The 19,253-nt window shown below is 40.3% G+C and overlaps 1 protein-coding gene across 5 annotated transcripts in view; it reads right to left on the bottom strand.

Annotated features, from left to right (window-relative positions):
• CAMKK2 (calcium/calmodulin dependent protein kinase kinase 2) overlaps positions 1 to 19,253 on the bottom strand; it is a 111,051-nt gene that overhangs the window by 1,557 nt on the left and 90,241 nt on the right. For all 5 annotated transcript variants that reach the window (XM_075834478.1, XM_075834453.1, XM_075834460.1 and 2 more), the window contains exons 9-15: positions 13,774 to 13,862; positions 13,065 to 13,264; positions 3,414 to 3,467; positions 2,770 to 2,843; positions 2,525 to 2,612; positions 2,071 to 2,199; positions 323 to 423 (exon numbers count right to left, since the gene is read on the bottom strand). In XM_075834478.1, coding sequence (XP_075690593.1) covers positions 323 to 423; positions 2,071 to 2,199; positions 2,525 to 2,612; positions 2,770 to 2,843; positions 3,414 to 3,467; positions 13,065 to 13,264; positions 13,774 to 13,862 — 735 coding nt within the window. The remainder of the gene's footprint in view (positions 1 to 322; positions 424 to 2,070; positions 2,200 to 2,524; positions 2,613 to 2,769; positions 2,844 to 3,413; positions 3,468 to 13,064; positions 13,265 to 13,773; positions 13,863 to 19,253) is intronic.

The following is a 19,253-nucleotide window of genomic DNA, read 5'->3' as shown; positions in this document are numbered from 1 at the left end:
GAAGGTATCTGGTCAATTTACAAGAATCCCAAATAAAGTAGGTCAACTTAAAATAAAAAATGGAAAGGTAATAATTTTTCAACCAAGCCCTTTGCTAAGTAGAATTCTGAATGGAATGGGGCTGCCGCTCAGCAACGCATGGTGTGTGACAATGCTGGATCTCCATGCTCTTAGAGACTTGCACCATTGTCAGTCACACTGAATGGAAGTGCCGGTAGCATGTATTCATAAACAGCACCAGTATGTATGTATGTATGTATGTATACCATAAATCATAGATTAAACCAAAAAATATCAAAACTCTATAGGGACGGAAACATACGTCTGTAAGCTTCCAGGAGAAGACAAACATCTTTCTTCTTTTCTGCTTCCTTCAAATGGATTTCCAAACGAACGCTTCCGCAGCATAGTTTTTACCAATATCTGGAAACGAGAAGAAGCCTTACATTAATATAAACAGCCATGTTGTACGTAATATCTAAAAGAAAGGTGGAGGAGTGACCGACCCAAGAACCTGCCAAGTCAAGTTACCCGTGCCCATGAGCTGAGGAGCAAGGAGACTGTTCATTATTTTTATGAGCTGCAATTTACGAATGGAATAAGTGAATTCACTTGTATTTAACGGACCATACAATAGAGATTTTGGCTGATTTTGACCATTTTCTGCTGACTGTCGGCACGTTTTTTTTATTTTTTAATACAAACTAGGGTGGCAGATCCGTTAAAAGACTGAAGAAGCCAAACTGTGAAAAAGTTGATCTGCCGTGTTAATGCCAAATGACAGATCTGCATCCCATCAATAGAAGCCCAGACCAAGCCACAGATCAAGGCAAGATTTGTCTTTTTAATTTCAAAACGACGACAAACCATGACTGACAAGTCGTTTAGAAAACGGTTGTCTGAAATCCTGATTCCCTAACGTATGGCCAACTTAAAAGGGATTTTCCAGGACTTTGACATCGGTTCGGTGGGGTTAAGACACTCAGCCCTCCACCGATCAGCTGACTGAAGGGGCAGTGAGCACTGCATCCCTTTCATTGTTTACCAGGTACAGCGCCATACTTTTGGTAGTGGCTGTGTCTGGTATTGCAACTCAGTCCTATTTACTTGAATGGGGGGACTGAGCTATAGCGAGCTGAAGTACCAACTGCTACAAAACGGCACTGTGCCTGGTACAAAGCGCTAACTGGAGTCGTGAGTCGGACACCCACTGATCTGATATTGGCCATCAATATCAATGTCCCAGAAAACCTCTTTAAGGCTATGTTCACACAGAGTTTTTTGACGAGTTTTTTGACGCGGAAACCGCGCCAAAAACGGCCTGAAAATGCCTCCCATTGATTTCAATGGGAGACGGAGGCGTCTTTTTCCGCGAGTGGTAAAACCGCCTCGCGAGAAAAAGAGGCGACATGCCCTATGTTCGGGCATTTACACCTCTGACCTCCCATTGACTTGGGAGGTCAGAGAAAGCGTATTTCGCAGCGTTTTATGCCCACAGCGCTCAATGGCCGCGGTCGAAAAACGCAGCTAAAGACGCCGCAAAAATCGGCGTGCAGGGAGAGGAGAATCTGCCTCAAACTTCCAAACAGAATTTTGAGGCAGAAATTGCGCCTGCAAAATACTCAGTGTGAACATAGCTTAACTGGGCACCTGCAAGTATTTACCTGGCAAATATCCCCAAAACTATAATTCTACTATATAAAGAAAAATCTATTATTTGCTTCTATTATTTTAGTATTTGTTAAACTGTATTTGCTAAACAGCATCTTTAATGCTATGTATAATTAAAAAAAAAAATCCTATTTGCATGCCCTATTAGGTTATATGAACATCGCAGAGGGTGGTCCCGTCCTATTAAAAAAAACAGAGAGCCACTTTGAAGAACTTATTGGGATCATATATTACATGGCCCTCATTAATTTGAATGGGCGACTTGTAATACCACATTTTTCCTGAAGGTTGTTCTAACGGCCATCAAGTGATTGCCAGTGGGTTCTTATTTAGAGGAGGGGTTGTCCTGATGAGACATCCCCTTTAGACAGTTGAGAAAGGGTATTATGCTGAACTTACCACTGTAGCCAAACTGGGAATGTGCTTGACAGAATTTTCCACCTCTTCTTCAGTTACTTCTATCAGCGTGCAGTTTTCATCCTCACTAGGGAGAGGCTCGGCACCATGCTTAGTCACCCATGAATGTAGCTAAAACAAGGAATATTGGGAATGACTTCAGCATGTTCTTGTAACAGAGATTAGCAGGGGCGTAACTATAGGGGGAGCAAACCGGTACTACAAGGGGCAAGTGAGGGGTTTTGGTATAGATTCTGGATCAGGGCCCAGGAGCTTCAAGTAATGCCGCTGGAGCTTAGCATTTATAGTGAAGGATACGTATAGGTGAGTGCACACTTATACGTTACAGTAATTATTCACTACAACTCCATGTTGCCTCCAGTGAGTGTTGATCCTAAACTACTAGTTGTGATAAACTGCATGCCTATGACCAAACAAGGTTCTGGGATAAGCGCACCTTTATGTCCGGAACGGAAATTCTACACTCTGGGGTTTTATCCAACATTTTCAGAATAAGGTCCTTCAGGTCGTCTGATATGTCTGGCCTGTGTAATAAGAAAGAAAAATATTAAGTCCACATTTTGTTTTTCTAGTTCTCATTAATAAAACTTGATATACTCGTGATTCTTCTATACCGGCAGGTTGACTCATACGTGTGACATTACTGGTGATATGTCACCAAACTGAGGAAATAGAACTTACTGGTCTGGAATCTCCAGGGGCTGATTCTTTATTTTTCCATGTAGTGATAAAATTCTCTCATCCATAAAAGGACACTGAAAATAAAAACCAGTCAGCAGAGCAGAATATTTCACCAACTAGCTGCTAGCAATTTCTTCCGACTCCACCATAAACCTGCACGCTCGGCCATGTGCACGTGGAGATCAGTGGGGAGAGGGGGATAAGCCTCTGCCAGACTCCTGTAGCAGCCGCTTATCTCTTTTGGTAAAAAATGTGGTCCTTTTGCTGGTCCCTATAGACGAGATCATTGGCCAATCCCGCTGAATCGTCAGGTTTAGACGACATCTCCTTCTATTTTGTGGTTTCTTGTATAATTTAACGTAATTCCGCCTCTTAATATTGTTCTCAATGTTCGGTATTATGCGTTTATAGTAAGACTGATCATTAGAAGGATCGAGCTGCTAATGTATTTCTTCCTATGAGAAACTTAAATTGTATTTCTTAGTGGTATACGACACTGGATTCGGATTTAACATCCTTCCAATTATTGACATGCTGTGAGCTTGGGGGAAAGCAGAATGGAGCCGCGTATGTTATTGCTTTATCATCTGGCTGTAATAGAACTATACATATGACTAAAACAGGAAAAGAAAAATACTAAATACCTGACCAAATACAAAGCAGTGCAAGGTGACTCCCATAGCCCAAACATCCAGAGCCTGCAGAAAAAGGGAACCAAACAAGTGTTAATGTATTAGTGCTATTCACCTGCCCCACACAGCTTGCAATATCACAGGATTCTGTATCCATGGCAACTTTCTTGAACACTTCGTACTCCGCATATGTAAAATATCCGCAGATATCACGCAGGTTGGACTTGTTATATAAGCAGCGTCATATCTGAAAGCATTTAAACTCGCATATATACACTCGGTGGCCACTTTATTAGACAGACCTGCACATCATTAAATGGAAAGGTCTCATGTTTTTTATTTTAGTTCCATTAATTAGATATATATATATATGCAATTTTTTTTAAGTGTTGGTAATTTTTTTAATTTAAAACATATTTGATTGTGAAATGACAGGGTTGTTTGAGTATCTCAGAAACGGCTGTTTTTTCATGTGATTTTCATCTACAGCATTCTCTGTGGTTTACAGACAATTATAAGAAAAAACGGAAAAACATCCTGTGAGCACCAACTCTGTGGGCAACAAAACGTTGTTAAGGAGTGTTGTCAGGGAAGAATGGACACATGAATTCAATCTGGCTGGAAGGTGGTAGTGACACAAAAAACCAAGCAGAAGAGCATCTCTAGAACATAACATGTCCAACCTTAAAGGGGTTGTGTTACCACAAACATTTATGGCATATCCACAGGATATGCCATAAATATCTGAAAGATGCGGGCCACTTCTATGAGTAAAGGAATGAGCCTAGCTCAGCGAGCTTCTCTGTTTCCGGATTCCCATCCTGTCCTCCATCAATGCCCTGCCGGGATGAGGTGACTAGCAGCCGCCTCACCAGACGTGTCAGGGGACCCCATTTCGGAGATAGATGTGGGACCCGTATCTATCGGACATTTATGGTATGTCCTGTGGGCAGGTCATAAATATGTGTGGTGACTAAACCCCTTTAAAGTTCATGCTCTACAGCACCGAAAGACCCAATTTGCTTATATTGAATTCAGCTTAGAACAAGAAAATGAGACTATAGATCTCACAGACTAATCCAAATTGTGTAGTTGAGGATTGTTAAACTGAGTCTGAATTTCAGATGTGACATTCAAATAGTAAAGTTACAATTTACAGTAAATAATCAATTTGTTAAGGCTGGTGAGGATAAGGCCTTTGTATGCGATTTGTTTTCTTGGAAAACACAAGAACCTTTAACGTCTAACTATTTAACACTTAGGCTATGTTCACACGGAGTATTTTGCAGGAGGAATATCTGCCTCAAAATTCCGTTAGGAAGTTTTTCGCAGCGTTTTTCGCCCGCGGCCATTGAGCGCCGTGGGCATAAAAAAACCGCAAAATACGCTTTCTCTGCCTCCCATTGAAGTCAATGGGAGGTCAGAGGCGGAAGTGCCCGAAGATAGGGCATGTCGCTTCTTTTTCCCGCGAGGCCGTTTTACTGCTCGCGGGAAAAAGACGCTGATGCCTCCCATTGAAATCAATGGGAGGCATTTTCGGGCCGTTTTTGCAGAGTTTTGCGACGCGGTTTCCGCGTCAAAAAACTCGGCAAAATACTCCGTGTGAACATAGCCTTACACTGCCACAGGTCCTAAAATGTTTTACACATTTGACATACACAAATCAAACCTGAACTCTGAACAAAAAAAATAATTAAACTCCATATATTTTCTGAGCGTAAACACCTGGCACATCGTGGAAATGCTACCCAGCACTTTACAATTATGCATCAAAGCGTAACATTTTATGGGTATGGGTGCACGGCCTGTAAAACACGAAAAAACGAACATCCTCCATAGTTCCCGGCACAGTTCTACGGCACGGACACCCATCCGTAGTGATACAGAAAGGTGTCCTCGGTCAATAGAACTTAATGGGGCTGTAATTACGCCTGTTTGATGTACTCCAATGGGAGTCACTAGATCTCCATCTTATAGAGCAGCCTTGCCATGTGGTGGAACAGGAGATTTGCAGCAGGAATGGGAAGCTGACAAATCTGTAGCAAGTGCAGGAATTTATCATGTCTTTGTGGATCAGAACCTTGTGGAAAGCATGCCATGAAAAATTCTGTCTGGCTAGAGAAGAAATGAGGGTCGTATCCCGTACTTTAGGATGCACCTAATAAAGTGTCCACTGATTGTGTGAAATGGTCTGTAGTATCAGCTTAGCTTAGAAAATGATGAGTCCATAAATTGTTAACTTACTAAACTTAAAATTTAAATTGGTCGTCCAAGTTCTGATGCTGTGATGGTTCCTCGTGGGTTTGTGCTCACATTCCAGCTGCAATGACTGGCCGCAGTAGTCACATGCCGTACTTACTGGCATTACTGCTGCATCGAGTGTTTTTTTTTTAATGTCATTATATTTTCTGCATTTTTTTTTTTGGACTCTTGGACAATTCTTTTAAGCTTTAGAAGATTATGTAAAACACACTGATGAAAAGTGTAAAATTTAGGAGCTGGCTGTCTAATTTTCTACAGCATCAGGTCTTCATTGAGCTTCAGCACTCTGGACAACATCCAATAATTACAATTATTTAAAGGACATGGGGTAGATTTACCATGCTGAAAGCTCCAGAATTCTGGCCCAATTTGTGTCAAGAAACTGGCGCATGACTAAAACTGCCAATGGGCAACAAAAACCCATTTTTTTCCCAACTAATTAATTTATTTAGAAGTATTTATTTAGGTGCATACTTGGGGGCAATCTTTATTGAAAAAAACAATAAGACAAACCACATTGAAGTTAAAAATACAATGCAATCCTGCAGAGGTACACCCAGTAATGCAGCTATGTCTCCGTATTAGGATAGCTGTAAAAAGGTAGAAACTGAGGCCCCATGCACACGACCGTATATTTCATCCGTAATTAGGGACCCATTCATTTCTATTGGCCACGGACACCTTTCAGTATTTTTACTGATGGGTGTCCGTGCTGAAAAAATTATAGAACCTGTCCTATTCTTGTCCGTAAGCCTATGGGCGCTCCGTAAATATGGACGGCTACAGATGTGCATCCGTAAACCGCCTGTATTTACAAAAGTGTTGATATGCAACATGTTGGTGACATCATTTGCAGCCTCCCTTTTTTTTTTTTTTTTTAAGGGATCCGTATATACGGATCAAATACGGATGCAAGACGGACCGTACTTATGGACACTCTTCCGTATATACTGATAAATTACAGATGCCTATGGATCTGTATTTATGGACAGTATTTACGGATAGATGAAAATACGTAACAGGTAAGCGCTATTCACTGACTATGGCTATAATTCATGATAACTGACTCTTGGTTCAAACTGCCAGAGGATTGCATTGAGCTAAAAATTCCAAAAAGCCCCCCCGACATGTTTCACTGCACAAGCAGCGTCTTCAGGGGTTTAGGGGCCAATGATGGCGCTAATGAGGAATCTTCCCCACTTAAAACCTCCAGGTGACATATAGAGGGATGTGTCGGTATAATAGGCCAATAGGCATCGTTCTAAAGAAGCGAGCCTCTCCATCAGATAATGGATGTATGAATCGTCCAATTGCAAGAAGACACCTGGGCATGCGCATATATGTAATATATGTGACCAATGTTAAAGTATTGGAAGAATTGCAGTGCGCATGTCAGAAGACTTAGAGCTACAGTGGGCGACTATATTGCTCATGCCCAGGGACTTCGTTCTCCGGAGCCAATTTTGCACATGACTTGCGCCAAATTTATTGTGTTTTAAAAAAACTTTTTGCGCCTCACTATACAGTCTTTAAAATAGTCTAGAAAAAGTGGTCTGTCTGAGCAAAAAAGAGGCATGGCTTAAAACACGCCAACATTTTGGCACAAAATATTGGTCCAAAGTAAACCAAAGAAGAGTTGGCGTAAGGAAGAGAAAAGTGTCTAACATGTCTAGCAAGAAGCGCAAAATTTATCATAAAGCGTTCACCACTGTGATCAATTTGGCGCATCTTCTGCCTGCTTGGTCTAGTTTTAAGCGGTTTAAGTTTAAGACAGCAATAATAAATCTACCGTTTTAGGTTTTTAAAACGGCGGTGGATTTTTCTAATTAATAATGACCTGATACATCAACCATAGCTCATTACACAGTAGATAAACAATAAAAGAGTAGGAGTTCTTAATGGCCCAGTCACTCCCCTGATCTAAATCCTACGTAGGATGAAATGGGCCATCACATCGGACACTGTAACCACAGTAATATGCCATAGTAACAATGTAAACATTTGTACTTCTGCAAAATAAGTAAAACAATCTTCCTAAGGCCCCATGAACACGACCGTAATTTTGATCCGCAATTACGGTTCCATACATTTCTATTGCCCATGGACACCTTCACCTATATTTACGGGAAGGCGTCCGGCCCGTAGAAAGACCATGCTCCTATACTTTATAATGGGAGCATGGCCCACAAATGCAGGTGACTGTCTGCGGCCGTCTGTGCCTGTAATCGTGGACCGTGATTACGGCTACAGCCATGTGCAGGGGGCCTGAGCCTGTAATAAGTAATGTCATTTCTCTCATGCTCCATTCTTGCACTTCTGTGATACAGAATAACAGACATTTGTTGGCAAATTATTAAAGATTTAACCCCTTCCCTCTTTGGCCACTTTTGACCTTCCTGACAGAGCCTCATTTTTCAAATCTGACATGTTTCACTTTATGTGGTAATAACTCCGGAATGCTTTTACCTATCCAAGCGATTCTGAGATTGTTTTCTCGTGACACATTGGACTTTATGTTACTGGCAAAATGTGCCCGATACATTCAGTATTTAATTGTGAAAAACACCAAAATTTAGCGAAAAATTGCAAAAATTAGCATTTTTCTCAATTTAAATGTATCTGCTTGTAAGACAGGCAGTTATACCACACAAAAATGTTGCTAACTAACATCCCCCATATGTCTACTTTATATTGGCATCGTATTTTGATCATCATTTTATTTTTCTAGGACGTTACAAGGCTTAGAACTTTAGCAGCAATTTCTCACATTTTCAAGAAAATTTCAAAATGCTTTTTTTACAGGGGCCAGTTTAGTTGTGAAGTGGCTTTAAGGTCCTTAGATATTAGAAACCCCCAATAAGTCACCCCATTTTAAAAACTGCACCCATCAAAGTATTCTAAACAGCATTTAGAAAGTTTCTTAACCCTTTAGACATTGCGCAGGAATTAAGGCAAAGTAGAGGTGAAATTTACAAAGTTCATTATTTTTTTCCAGAAATTTCCAGAAATTCATTTTGAATCCATTTTTTTTGTACCACGGAATGTTTTACCCAAGAAATGCAACTCAATATTTATTGCCCAGGTTCTGCAGTTTTAGGAAATATCCCACATATGGCCCTAGTGCGCTAACGACCCCCAGACGAAGGCTCGAGGGCCGAAACGCGCGTCGGGGTTGATGCCAGACAGTGCTGTGTGTGACATGGGTAAGACGTCCTACTCCCTCTTTTGAACTTTCACCTGATTGTTTTTGCTGTTACCTTCATGCTTATATCCAGTGATATCTACATGTATGTGAACGGATTGTTGTTGCACCTCAACTCCTGCATCTGGTCGTGACCAACATACACCGGCTGGTGTGGTCTTTACCCATTGTACCTATTGCAGGACTTTGTGCACTATAACTACATCCACATACATGTATTCATTTATGTATTCATTTATTCACTCGATCATGTATGAAGTGGGAATTGTCAATATTTCCTTTTGTCACCTTGTTATCCAATGCATTCAACTTTAATATTGTATATATCACTGTCTGCCATCCTTTCCATACTGTGGCCATCATCTTTAAACTTTTTAATGTTTTTTTGTTATGTGCTTAATAAAATTGTTATATTTCTATAACATTGGTGTGTCGGACTCCGTTTCTAGGTTTACAATACTAGTGCGCTAATGGACTGAAGCACCGGCCTCCGAAGCAAAGGAACACCTAGTGGATTTTGGGCCTCCTTTTTATTAGAATATATTTTAGGCACCATATCCGCTTTGAACAGGTCTAGTGGAACTAAAACAGTGGAAACCCCTAACAAGTGACCCCATTTTGGAAACTATACCCCTCGAGGAATTTATCTAGGGGTGTAGCAAGCATTTTGACCGGCCAGTTTTTTTGCAAAAATTTTTGGAACTAGGTCATGAAAATGAAAATCTAAATTTTTTCAAATAAAATGTAGGTTTAGCTAATTTTTTTTCATTTCCAAGAGAACTAAAGTAGAAAAAGCACAACAACATTTGTAGAGCAATTTCTTCCGAGTAAAACAATACCCCACATGTGGTAATAAACGGCTGTTTGGACACACAGCGAGGCTTAGAATGGAAAGAGCGCCATTTGGCTTTTGGAACTCAAATTTAGCAGGAATGGTTTGCGGAGGCCATGTCGCATTTGCAAAGCTCCTGAGGGGACAAAACAGTGGAAACCCCCAACAAGTGACCCCATTTTGGAAACTACACCCCATGAGGAAATTATCTAGGGGTGTAGCAAGCATTTTGACCAGCCAGTTTTTTTACAGAACTTATTGTAAGTAGGCCGTAAAAATGAAAATCTACATTTTTTCAAAGAAAATGTAGGTTTAGGTATTTTTTTTTTCATTTCCACAAGGACTGAAGGGGAAAAACCACCGCAACATTTGTAAAGCAACTTCTCCCGAGTAAAACAATACCCCACATGTGGTCACAAACATCTGTTTGGACACACGGTAGGGCTCAGAATGGAAGGAGCACCATTTGGATTTTGGAATGGTTTCTGGGTGTCATGTCATATTTGCTGAGCCCCTGTAGTACTAGTACAGTGGAAACACCCCAAAAGTGACTCCATTTGGGAAACTGCACCCCCTGAGGAATCATCTAGGGGTATAGTGAAAATTTTGATCCAAAAGGTTTTTTGCTGAATTAATTAGAATTAAGCCATGAAAATGAAAAATAATTTTTTTTTCCAACAAGATGTAGTTTTAGATACACATTTTTCATTTTTGCAAGGAATAGAGAAGAAAAAGCACCCCAACATTTGTAAAGTAATTTCTCCCGAGTACAGTAACGCCCCATATGTGGTTATAATCGGCTGTTTACGTATATGGGAGCATTCAGAAGAAAAGGAGCGGTATTTATCTTTTGGAGCGTAGATTTTGCTGGAATGGTTTGCGGACGCCATGTTGCATTTGCAAAACCACTGATGTACCAAACAAAAGTGACCCCGTTTTAGAAACTACACCCCTAAAGGCATTTATCAAGGGGTGGAGTGACAATTTAGACTCCACAGGTGTTTTTCAGAAATGAATACGCAGTGGATTGTGCAAAGTGAAAATTGCAATTTCTCCACTGATCTGCCCATTCACCGCACAAGATGTTGTGCCCCTAGAGAATCTTACCCCATAAATTGTTAAGCGGGTTCTCCCGGGTATGGTAATGCCTTACTTGTGGCCATAAATTGCTGTTTGGGCACACTGTAGGGCTAAGAAGGGAAAGACCGCCATTTTGAGCATGGATTTTGCTTGGTAATAGTTCTGTTTGGGGTTTTGCTGGTATTTCCGTTTATAATGTGGTGGCATATGTAATCTGTGCGGAGTACATCAGGGTATATGTAATCTGTGCGGAGTATATCAGGGCATAATAAGAGGGTATAATAATGGGGTAAATAATACAATTATCCATAGATGTGTGTTACGATGTGAAGCAATCCGTTATGCACAGGCCGGCGTCACACTGATAAACGGTTTTCTTTCTTATCCCCCTTTTGTAACGCTCTGCACCTTTTGGGGACTTTTTCTCCTTCGTAGTTTGGGAAATATTACTGGGAAAGTTTTGCACTGGTATAATACGGGCGCCCTCGCTTCCAGCGGATGTGCTATGTCCCTTCCCTTTCCTAGTTCCTAAATCCTGGGGCCCTGAAACTGAAGGAATGTTCCCCTCCTGCCTGCGCATTGAGATGTTTTTTCATCACCGCGTTACTAGTGCCATAACTTTTTTATTTTTCAGTAGATTGAGCGGTGTGCGGGCTTGTTTTTTGCGAGACGGGCTGTAGATTTTATTGGTACCATTTTAGAACACATACGACTTTTTGATCACTTTTTATTTCATTTTTTGGTAAAGGAAATTACCAAAAACAAGCAATTCTGGAATAGTTTTTTATCGGTTTTTTTATCGGCATCCACAGTGTGCCCTAAATTACATGTTAGCTTTATTCTGCGGGTCGATACGATTACGGCGATACCAAATTTATATAGTTTTTTTTATGTATTGCAGCTTTTGCACAATAAAATCACTTTTTTTATAAAATCATTTGTTTTCTGTGTCGACATTCTAAGACCCATAACTTTATTATTTTTGCGTGAACAAAGCGGTGTCAGGGATTATTTTTTGCGGGACGGATTGTCGTTTTTTATTAGTACTATTTTGGAGTAAATGTGACTTTTTGATCACTTTTTATAGCATTTTTTGGAAGGAGATGTGACCTAAAAACAAAGATTCTGGCGTTGTTTTTCATGTTTTTTTTTTACGGCGTTCACCATGCGGGATAAATTACATAATAGTTTTGTAGTTTGGGTCGTTACGTACACGGCGATACCAAATTTATATAGTTTTTTTTATGTATTGCGGCTTTTGCACAATAAAATCACTTTTTTTATAAAATCATTTGTTTTCTGTGTCGCCATATTCTAAGACCCAGAACATTTTTATTTTTGCGTGCACGAAACGGTGTCAGGGATTATTTTTTGCGGGACGGATTGTCATTTTTTATTAGTACTATTTTGGAGTAAATGTGACTTTTTGATCACTTTTTATAGCATTTTTTGGAAGGAGACGTGACCTAAAAACAAAGATTCTGGCGCTGTTTTTCATGGTTTTTTTTTACCGCGTTCACCGTGCGGGATAAATTACATAATAGTTTTGTAGTTTGGGTCGTTACGGACGCGGCGATACCAATTATGTATAGTTTTTTTTATTTTTACGGTTTTTCCCATAATAAAAGACTTACTATGGGAAAAAAGTCAGTTTAGCTTTATTTTTATTTGAAATGTGTGTGTTTTTATTGTTTTACCACATTTTTATTAACTTTTTTTTACTTTTTTTACTTGTCCCACTAGGGGACATGAGGGCCTGATGCCCCGATCGCTACTCTAATACACTGCACTACATATGTAGTGCAGTGTATTAGCGCTGTCAGTTATTCACTGACAGCAAGCCTATGAGGACACGCCGCAGGCGGGTCCTCATCGGCTCCCGTACAAGGCAGACTCGGACGCCATTTTCTGGCGTCCGATTGCCACAGCAACCCAGCGATTGCATCACTGGGTTGCCGATCGGGTGAAAACCTATTGAGCGCAGCATCTGAGGGGTTAATTTGCCGGATCGGAGAATAGCTCCGGTCCTGGCAGTTACAGGAGGGTGCCAGCTGTATAATACAGCTGTCACCCCGCGGTGATGGTGCCGGCTCTGCTCCTGAGCCCGCACCATCACTGCGCCGTATATATACGGCGCTTTGCGGGAAGCACCTCCCGACAGCGCCGTATATATACGGCGGATGTCGGGAAGGGGTTAAGGGCCCTATTAAACAAAAACAGCACGACTAGATAAACATGGAGATCTGTCTACACTGCACAAAATTTGAGCTTTGGATTTTTACTTTACCTTTCCTGAAAATATTCTGCGTGTTTCTGAGAGGGTCTCAGGAGCCATAAATGCTGGTGTACCCACGGTGTTAGACAAAAAAGCATCTGTCCCCTCAAACTGGTTACTGACTCCAAAATCAGCAATCTTAATGTGACCATCTTCACCCACCAAGAGATTGGACGGTTTGACATCACGATGTATAATTTTCTGATAATGTACTGCAAGATAAAAAGAAAACAGATGCCACCCAACTTGTAAAACTTAACTTTTTATCAATTAAAATATATAAAGTACTTTCTAGTGATGACCTGTCATATCATATAGGGATAATAAAATGACACATTTAAAAATATAACATTGATATTCTCTATCGGTCAGCGTCATACACTTCTCTTCACAACGCCCAGTTGGTAAAAAGTAAAAACACGCCCAGATGTCTATTAAGAAACTAATTAGCATAAATCTAAAATTGCTCATAACTTGCTCAATAATGATCGTTTTTCAAAATAAAAACCACTGTTATCTACATTCCAGCGCCGATCAGATTATGTAGGAGATAGGGCATTTATAATCTGGTGACAGAGTCTCTTAAGCCCCATGATACATCGTTTTCTATGATTTCATTTTCATGGAAAAAGCTGTTTAATTGCTGCCAGGACTCACAGAGAAAGCTTTTGACCCTACTTCTACCGCCCACGCTCAGTGATAAGATAATATAAAGACTCACAATACTCAATTCCTTTAATGAGATCCTGGAAGTAGAAACGTGCCTGGTCTTCTGTTAGCGGCTTGGTCGTGGGTACATCCATAACTGGCCTAAATGAAACACAAAATACCAGAATGACAATTAGTTTACTATTAATGTTGATGACGGCAGATGTATACAGTACATCAATAGTCAGTCTTATCATTCCCCTATGAGTGACAATACATTTCTTTGATATCCACCGCAAATGTGAAATTGGCCATGCATTAGTAACTTAGAATTTAGAGCAGCAACTAAAGGTTAGTAATGGTTTGTTTTCCTTACAGAAATATTGTCCATTTTTTGTTTTGCTGTGGCGGCCATGTTTTGCTAAAGTGACAACAGGAAGTGCAGCCATTTTGGTTGTCACCTTTGAACTGGCTTCTTAGAAACGGATTATTATTATTACCATAACTCATTATCAGAAGGTTCAAAAATAATAAGTGCCGGTTTTAAAAAAAATTTTTTATATATGATTAAATAACAGTTACCTAGCAATTTTGTCAACATTTTTCAATTCATTTATTTTTTTTATTCATAGGGCTATCATTACCCCAGTAAAAAAAAAAAAAATCCTTAACTGCACAAAAACTCCTCAAACGACTATTCATAAATAAGACGAAAAATTAGACTGGATTCACACATCGTGTATTTGTTGTAGATTATGGTGCAGATTATGGAGCCAAAGCGACTCCTGGCCTTGGCTTAAAAGTCTGCTGCATCAAAATCTGCAAAAAATACACAATGTGTGCATACAGCCTTAGGCCCCATGCACACGACCGTAAAAATCGTCCATAATTGCAGACCGAAATTCTATAGTCCACGGACACCTTCCCATCTATTTAAGGAGAGGTGTCAGGGCGGTAGAAGTGTACCGCAAAAGATAGCACATGTCCTGTCTTTTGCTTTTTACGGTCCGTGCTCCCATACTTTGTATATTGGAGCCCTGGCCGAAAATTCAGGCGGCTGTCTGCGGCCGGCCGTACCCGTAATCTCGGTCCATGATTACGGGCACGACCGTGTGCATTAGGCCTTAGAGGCCTACTCTGAGCTGGTGAGAGCATGCTAATTCTACCCATAAAGTTTATGTTCACCTTTAAACATCAATTTATAATTTGCAAATAATCTCCATGTACTGTTCAGTAACCTTTTAAATGAACTGCATAAGGCTATTTCACACCACAGTGTGCCCATTCATGTATGCGCCGGGACACACACCGAACGGATCCATGGACTCCTATAGGTTTGAAAGATGGCAAAAGAGTGTCCTTTTTGTATCCACCAGGCAGGTGGATAACTGCATAACTGCATAGGAAACTTGCTGCCGCTCCCTATACAGTCACCTACTGCAAAAAATAAATAAATACCGGGCAGTATTTTTTAAAAATTGTTTTATTAACAACGAGGTAATGGATAACGTGCGCCACTGTAGGGGTTGAATCCTGCCCCTTAACCCGTTAGTGACCGCCAATACGCCTTTTAACGGCGGCCACTAACGGGCTTTATTCTGATGCATATGCCTTTTTACGGCACTGCATCAGGATGAGTAAACAGAGCAGGGAGCCGTCAAATCTCCCTGCTCTCAGCTGCTAGAGGCAGCTGAGGGCAGGGAGTGTCCCTGCTCTGCCGTGTGAGATCGATATTAGTATCGATCTCACATGTTTAACCCCTCAGATGCGGTGCACAATAGCGAGCACCGCATCGGAGTGGTTTTGGAGAGAGGGACGGAGCTCCCTCTCTCTCCCACCGACACCCGGCGATAAGATCGCCGAGTGTCTGTGTCTTCTATGGCAGCCGGGGGCCTAATAAAGGCCCCCAGGTCTGCCTGTCATGAATGCCTGCTAGATCATGCCTCTGGCATGACCTAGCAGATGCCTGTCCGTTTTAAACGGCCAGGCAGTAATACACTGTAATACAGAAGTATTGCAGTGTATTATAATAGCGATCGGAGAATCGCATAGTGAAGTCCCCTAGTGGGACTAGTAAAAAAGTAAAAAAAAAAAAGTTTAATAAAGTTAATAAAAAAAAAATGTGAAAAAAAATGAAAAACCCACCTTTTCCCCTTACAAACTGCTTTAGTATTAAAAAAAACAAAATAAAGTAAAAAAGTTACACATATTTGGTATCGCCGCGTCCGTAACGACCCAGACTATAAATCTATTACATTATTTAAGCCGCACGGTGAATGCCGTAAAAAATGTAATAAAAAACTATGGAAAAATTGCTGTTTTCTGTGAATCCTGACTTAAAAAAAATGTTATAAAAAGTGATCAAAAAGTCGCATCTACTCCAAAATGGTACCAATAAAAACAACAAGTCTTCCCGCAAAAAAAAAAGCCCTCATACAACTGCATCGGCGGAACAATAAAAACGTTATGGCTCTTCAAATTTGGAGACACAAAAACAAATAATTTTGAAAAAAAAAGCGTTTTTACTGTGTAAAAGTAGTAAAACATACAAAAACTACACAAATTTGGTATTGTTGCAATCGTAACAACCCGCTGAATAAAGTTATTGTGTTATTTATATCACACGGTAAACGGCGTAGATTTAAGACGCGAAAAAGAGTGCCGAAATTTCAGGTTTTTTTCTATTCCCCCCCCCCCAAAAAAAAGTTAATAAAAGTTAATCAACAAATAATATGTCCCCCAAAATGGTGCTATTAAAAAATACAACTTGTCCCGCAAAAAACAAGACCTTATACAGCTATGTCGACGCAAAAATGAAAGAGTTATAGCTCTTGGAATGAGACGATGGAAAACCGTAAAAAATAGCTTGGTCATTAAGGTCAAAAATAGGCTGGTCATTAAGGGGTTAATTATATTTTTCAGCTTCTGGCATATGTTATGTACCAGAGCTATATTCACAATTGTGAACTCCGACATCACTTGCTAGCGACTGCCTTCTTATTGTAATCTTATCATGCCATAGATGCATGAGAAGAATGACGTCTGAATGAGGCTTCTTACAGAATCAATTTCTCCAGTAGTTCTACTAAAGAGCAACTAAGAGTAAATTCTGCTCCAGCCCTTATATTTTACCTCCATTTTCTGAGCAGAAGAATGCAATCTATTGTTCTCCGCACACATCCCTTTCAGGCTGGGGAGAGACTGACTGTAGTGTTGGTCAATGAGAGAAAGTCCAGACAAGCGTCATCCCTCAAGATCACTACATTATGTAGAATTCTGAAACCATGTGTGTGAAGTGGTCGACTGTAGGTTTAGTGCACCTTTAAGAATACTTTCTATACACCTTCTCTTTTGTTCTCATGCAAAACACTGTGGCAATCCAGAGGTTAAGAGGAGCACATCCTACTCATGCTAGCTGTGATGTTGTCATGGTAACAGCCACCACTATCTAAACAGACTGACTTGGTGACAGCTGCAATGTGCATGCTAGGACAGGGAAATAGGTTTGCAACCAATGGAAACAGTCACCAGAGATGATCACAGTTAGTTTTAGGAGTGGAAACATTTTTGCAGAGCTATTGACCTAACTTAATGGGATAATAAAGACCAAGTAGAAATTAAACACCTACTATGTATTAAGCGGCTGAATGAATGACGTAGGGATGGTCATCTAGCATCACGTTACAAATATTTGATATAGAACTTCTAGGGCTTCTCCATCATATCTTAGATATCATTGCCAACACGCAATGGGTTGCCTTAAAAACGATCATCCAGGAATAATGTGGTGTTTGGATAGATCATTCTAATACTGTCATGCAATGCTTCATTAATCCCTGTGGTGGCGCTGCAGGGAAATTGAGCACTTGCTGCCAGGTCTACCTGTAGGTTACAGTTGAACACTGGTGCTCCCAGCATCGGGTACACATTGTAATAAGCTATTATAGGGGGCCCTTCCGAAATAAAGGAATGGTTCAAAAGTGTGGAGGAAGAAAATAATTGCAACCTATAGTCAACCTATAAACACCGTTGTCCATCTGAGCAGAAACTGTTGTTCCGAAATAAAGTGCTCACTGCTTAGGAAATACCCCTGAGGAAGTGATGTCCACTACATAGTTACACTTTCAGTCAAGTCAAGAAAAATGACGTTTATAGAATCCTGCCGCCTAAAATATAGATCTCCTCATGATTGTATATGTCACTCAGTGACAGAGCCGTAGTAGAGGCCAAATGAAAGCATGTTTTTAAGGTCTGAACAGTCAAAACGTCAGAAAAGAGTCAAGTTATAGGAAATCTACACAAGGACGGTCAAGAGGCGGATATGCTGAGGGCACATCAGTACTGCAAATATTACTATAGGATTTTTTAGGCTATGTTGGAACAGGATTTAGAGGAGTTCTTCAGATGTTTCATGTGGTTATTACTAATGAATTGAACCACCTGAATGTTTCTGAAGCATTGACACTCCTCATAGTCCTCTCAGAGACTAAAGTGGCTTACATGGATCATCCAGATACAAAGGTCAATGAAAGTATAGTATAGTATAGTATAGTATAGTATAATATGAATAGTTACATCTAAATGTTCCTCAATGAAAGCCCAGATGTCCAAAGATTTAATATGGTCCTTATAATTACTCATTGGTCTAGAAACATCATGGGATAGATTAAGGCATGGAAAAAACCTACTCCCATAAATGATAAAAGGATCCAACTCGAATTACGTTCAGCCCAATGCCTAGCACATATGCAGCAGAGAACTGGTTATATCAACCTAGGTCACTGGTATTTTCAGCCTCCAATACATTTCTCCTAAAAAGGTACTATTAGAAGATCTGCTATGGTGCCGTGCAGACTCTTTTCTGTCAATTTGTGCTTTGATTTCCACATATAGAAACACAGCAAGAGAGAGAATACATTCCCGGTGCATCTGTGTGTCACAATTCATGGAACAATGCTAAGCGGATGACACTTTGCATAAAGCAACTATCCTAATGAGGTAAAGAGAGGGTTGGGGAACATTTTCAGAGGCTTTTCTTGGTTTGGATATGATCAGAAAGCTATGTACATTCCACTCTGATAGAAATTCATAGAAATTCTTATCCCTGCAATTTTTCATGGAATCTAGTTCGTACGTTCATATATTTATATAGTAATTGAAAATCATGCTCTTAAAGGCTATGTAAACCTTTGAAAGGGATTTTTTTTTTTATAAAAAGGTCAGTGTGATTGGTGCAACTCTATTAGTTTTTATTAAAAATTCATTTTACTTTTTGAGATACAGCTGCTCTGTTTTCTTTATACAAAGCGGCTGTATCGTTCGCTAAATCCTGTTCCAGTCAGGTCAGCGGGACGGACGGGTTCAGTGACAGGTCTCTGACACGCAGGATCCACCTATAATCTATCACATCTAATTTATGCACTTAGATGTGATAGATTAGAGGTGGATCCGCAGAACCCGCTTTCACCGAACACTTAAGTCCCGCGGACCTGACGAAACAGGATTTAGCAAAAGATACAGCTGCTGTTTATAGAGAATACAGAGCAGCTGTAT

Source organism: Rhinoderma darwinii, chromosome 1 (assembly GCF_050947455.1).
Source record: "Rhinoderma darwinii isolate aRhiDar2 chromosome 1, aRhiDar2.hap1, whole genome shotgun sequence".
Lineage (NCBI taxonomy): Eukaryota > Metazoa > Chordata > Amphibia > Anura > Rhinodermatidae > Rhinoderma > Rhinoderma darwinii.
The sequence above is the reverse complement of the archived record's forward strand: the minus strand, read 5'-3'. Positions and strand labels throughout refer to the sequence as shown.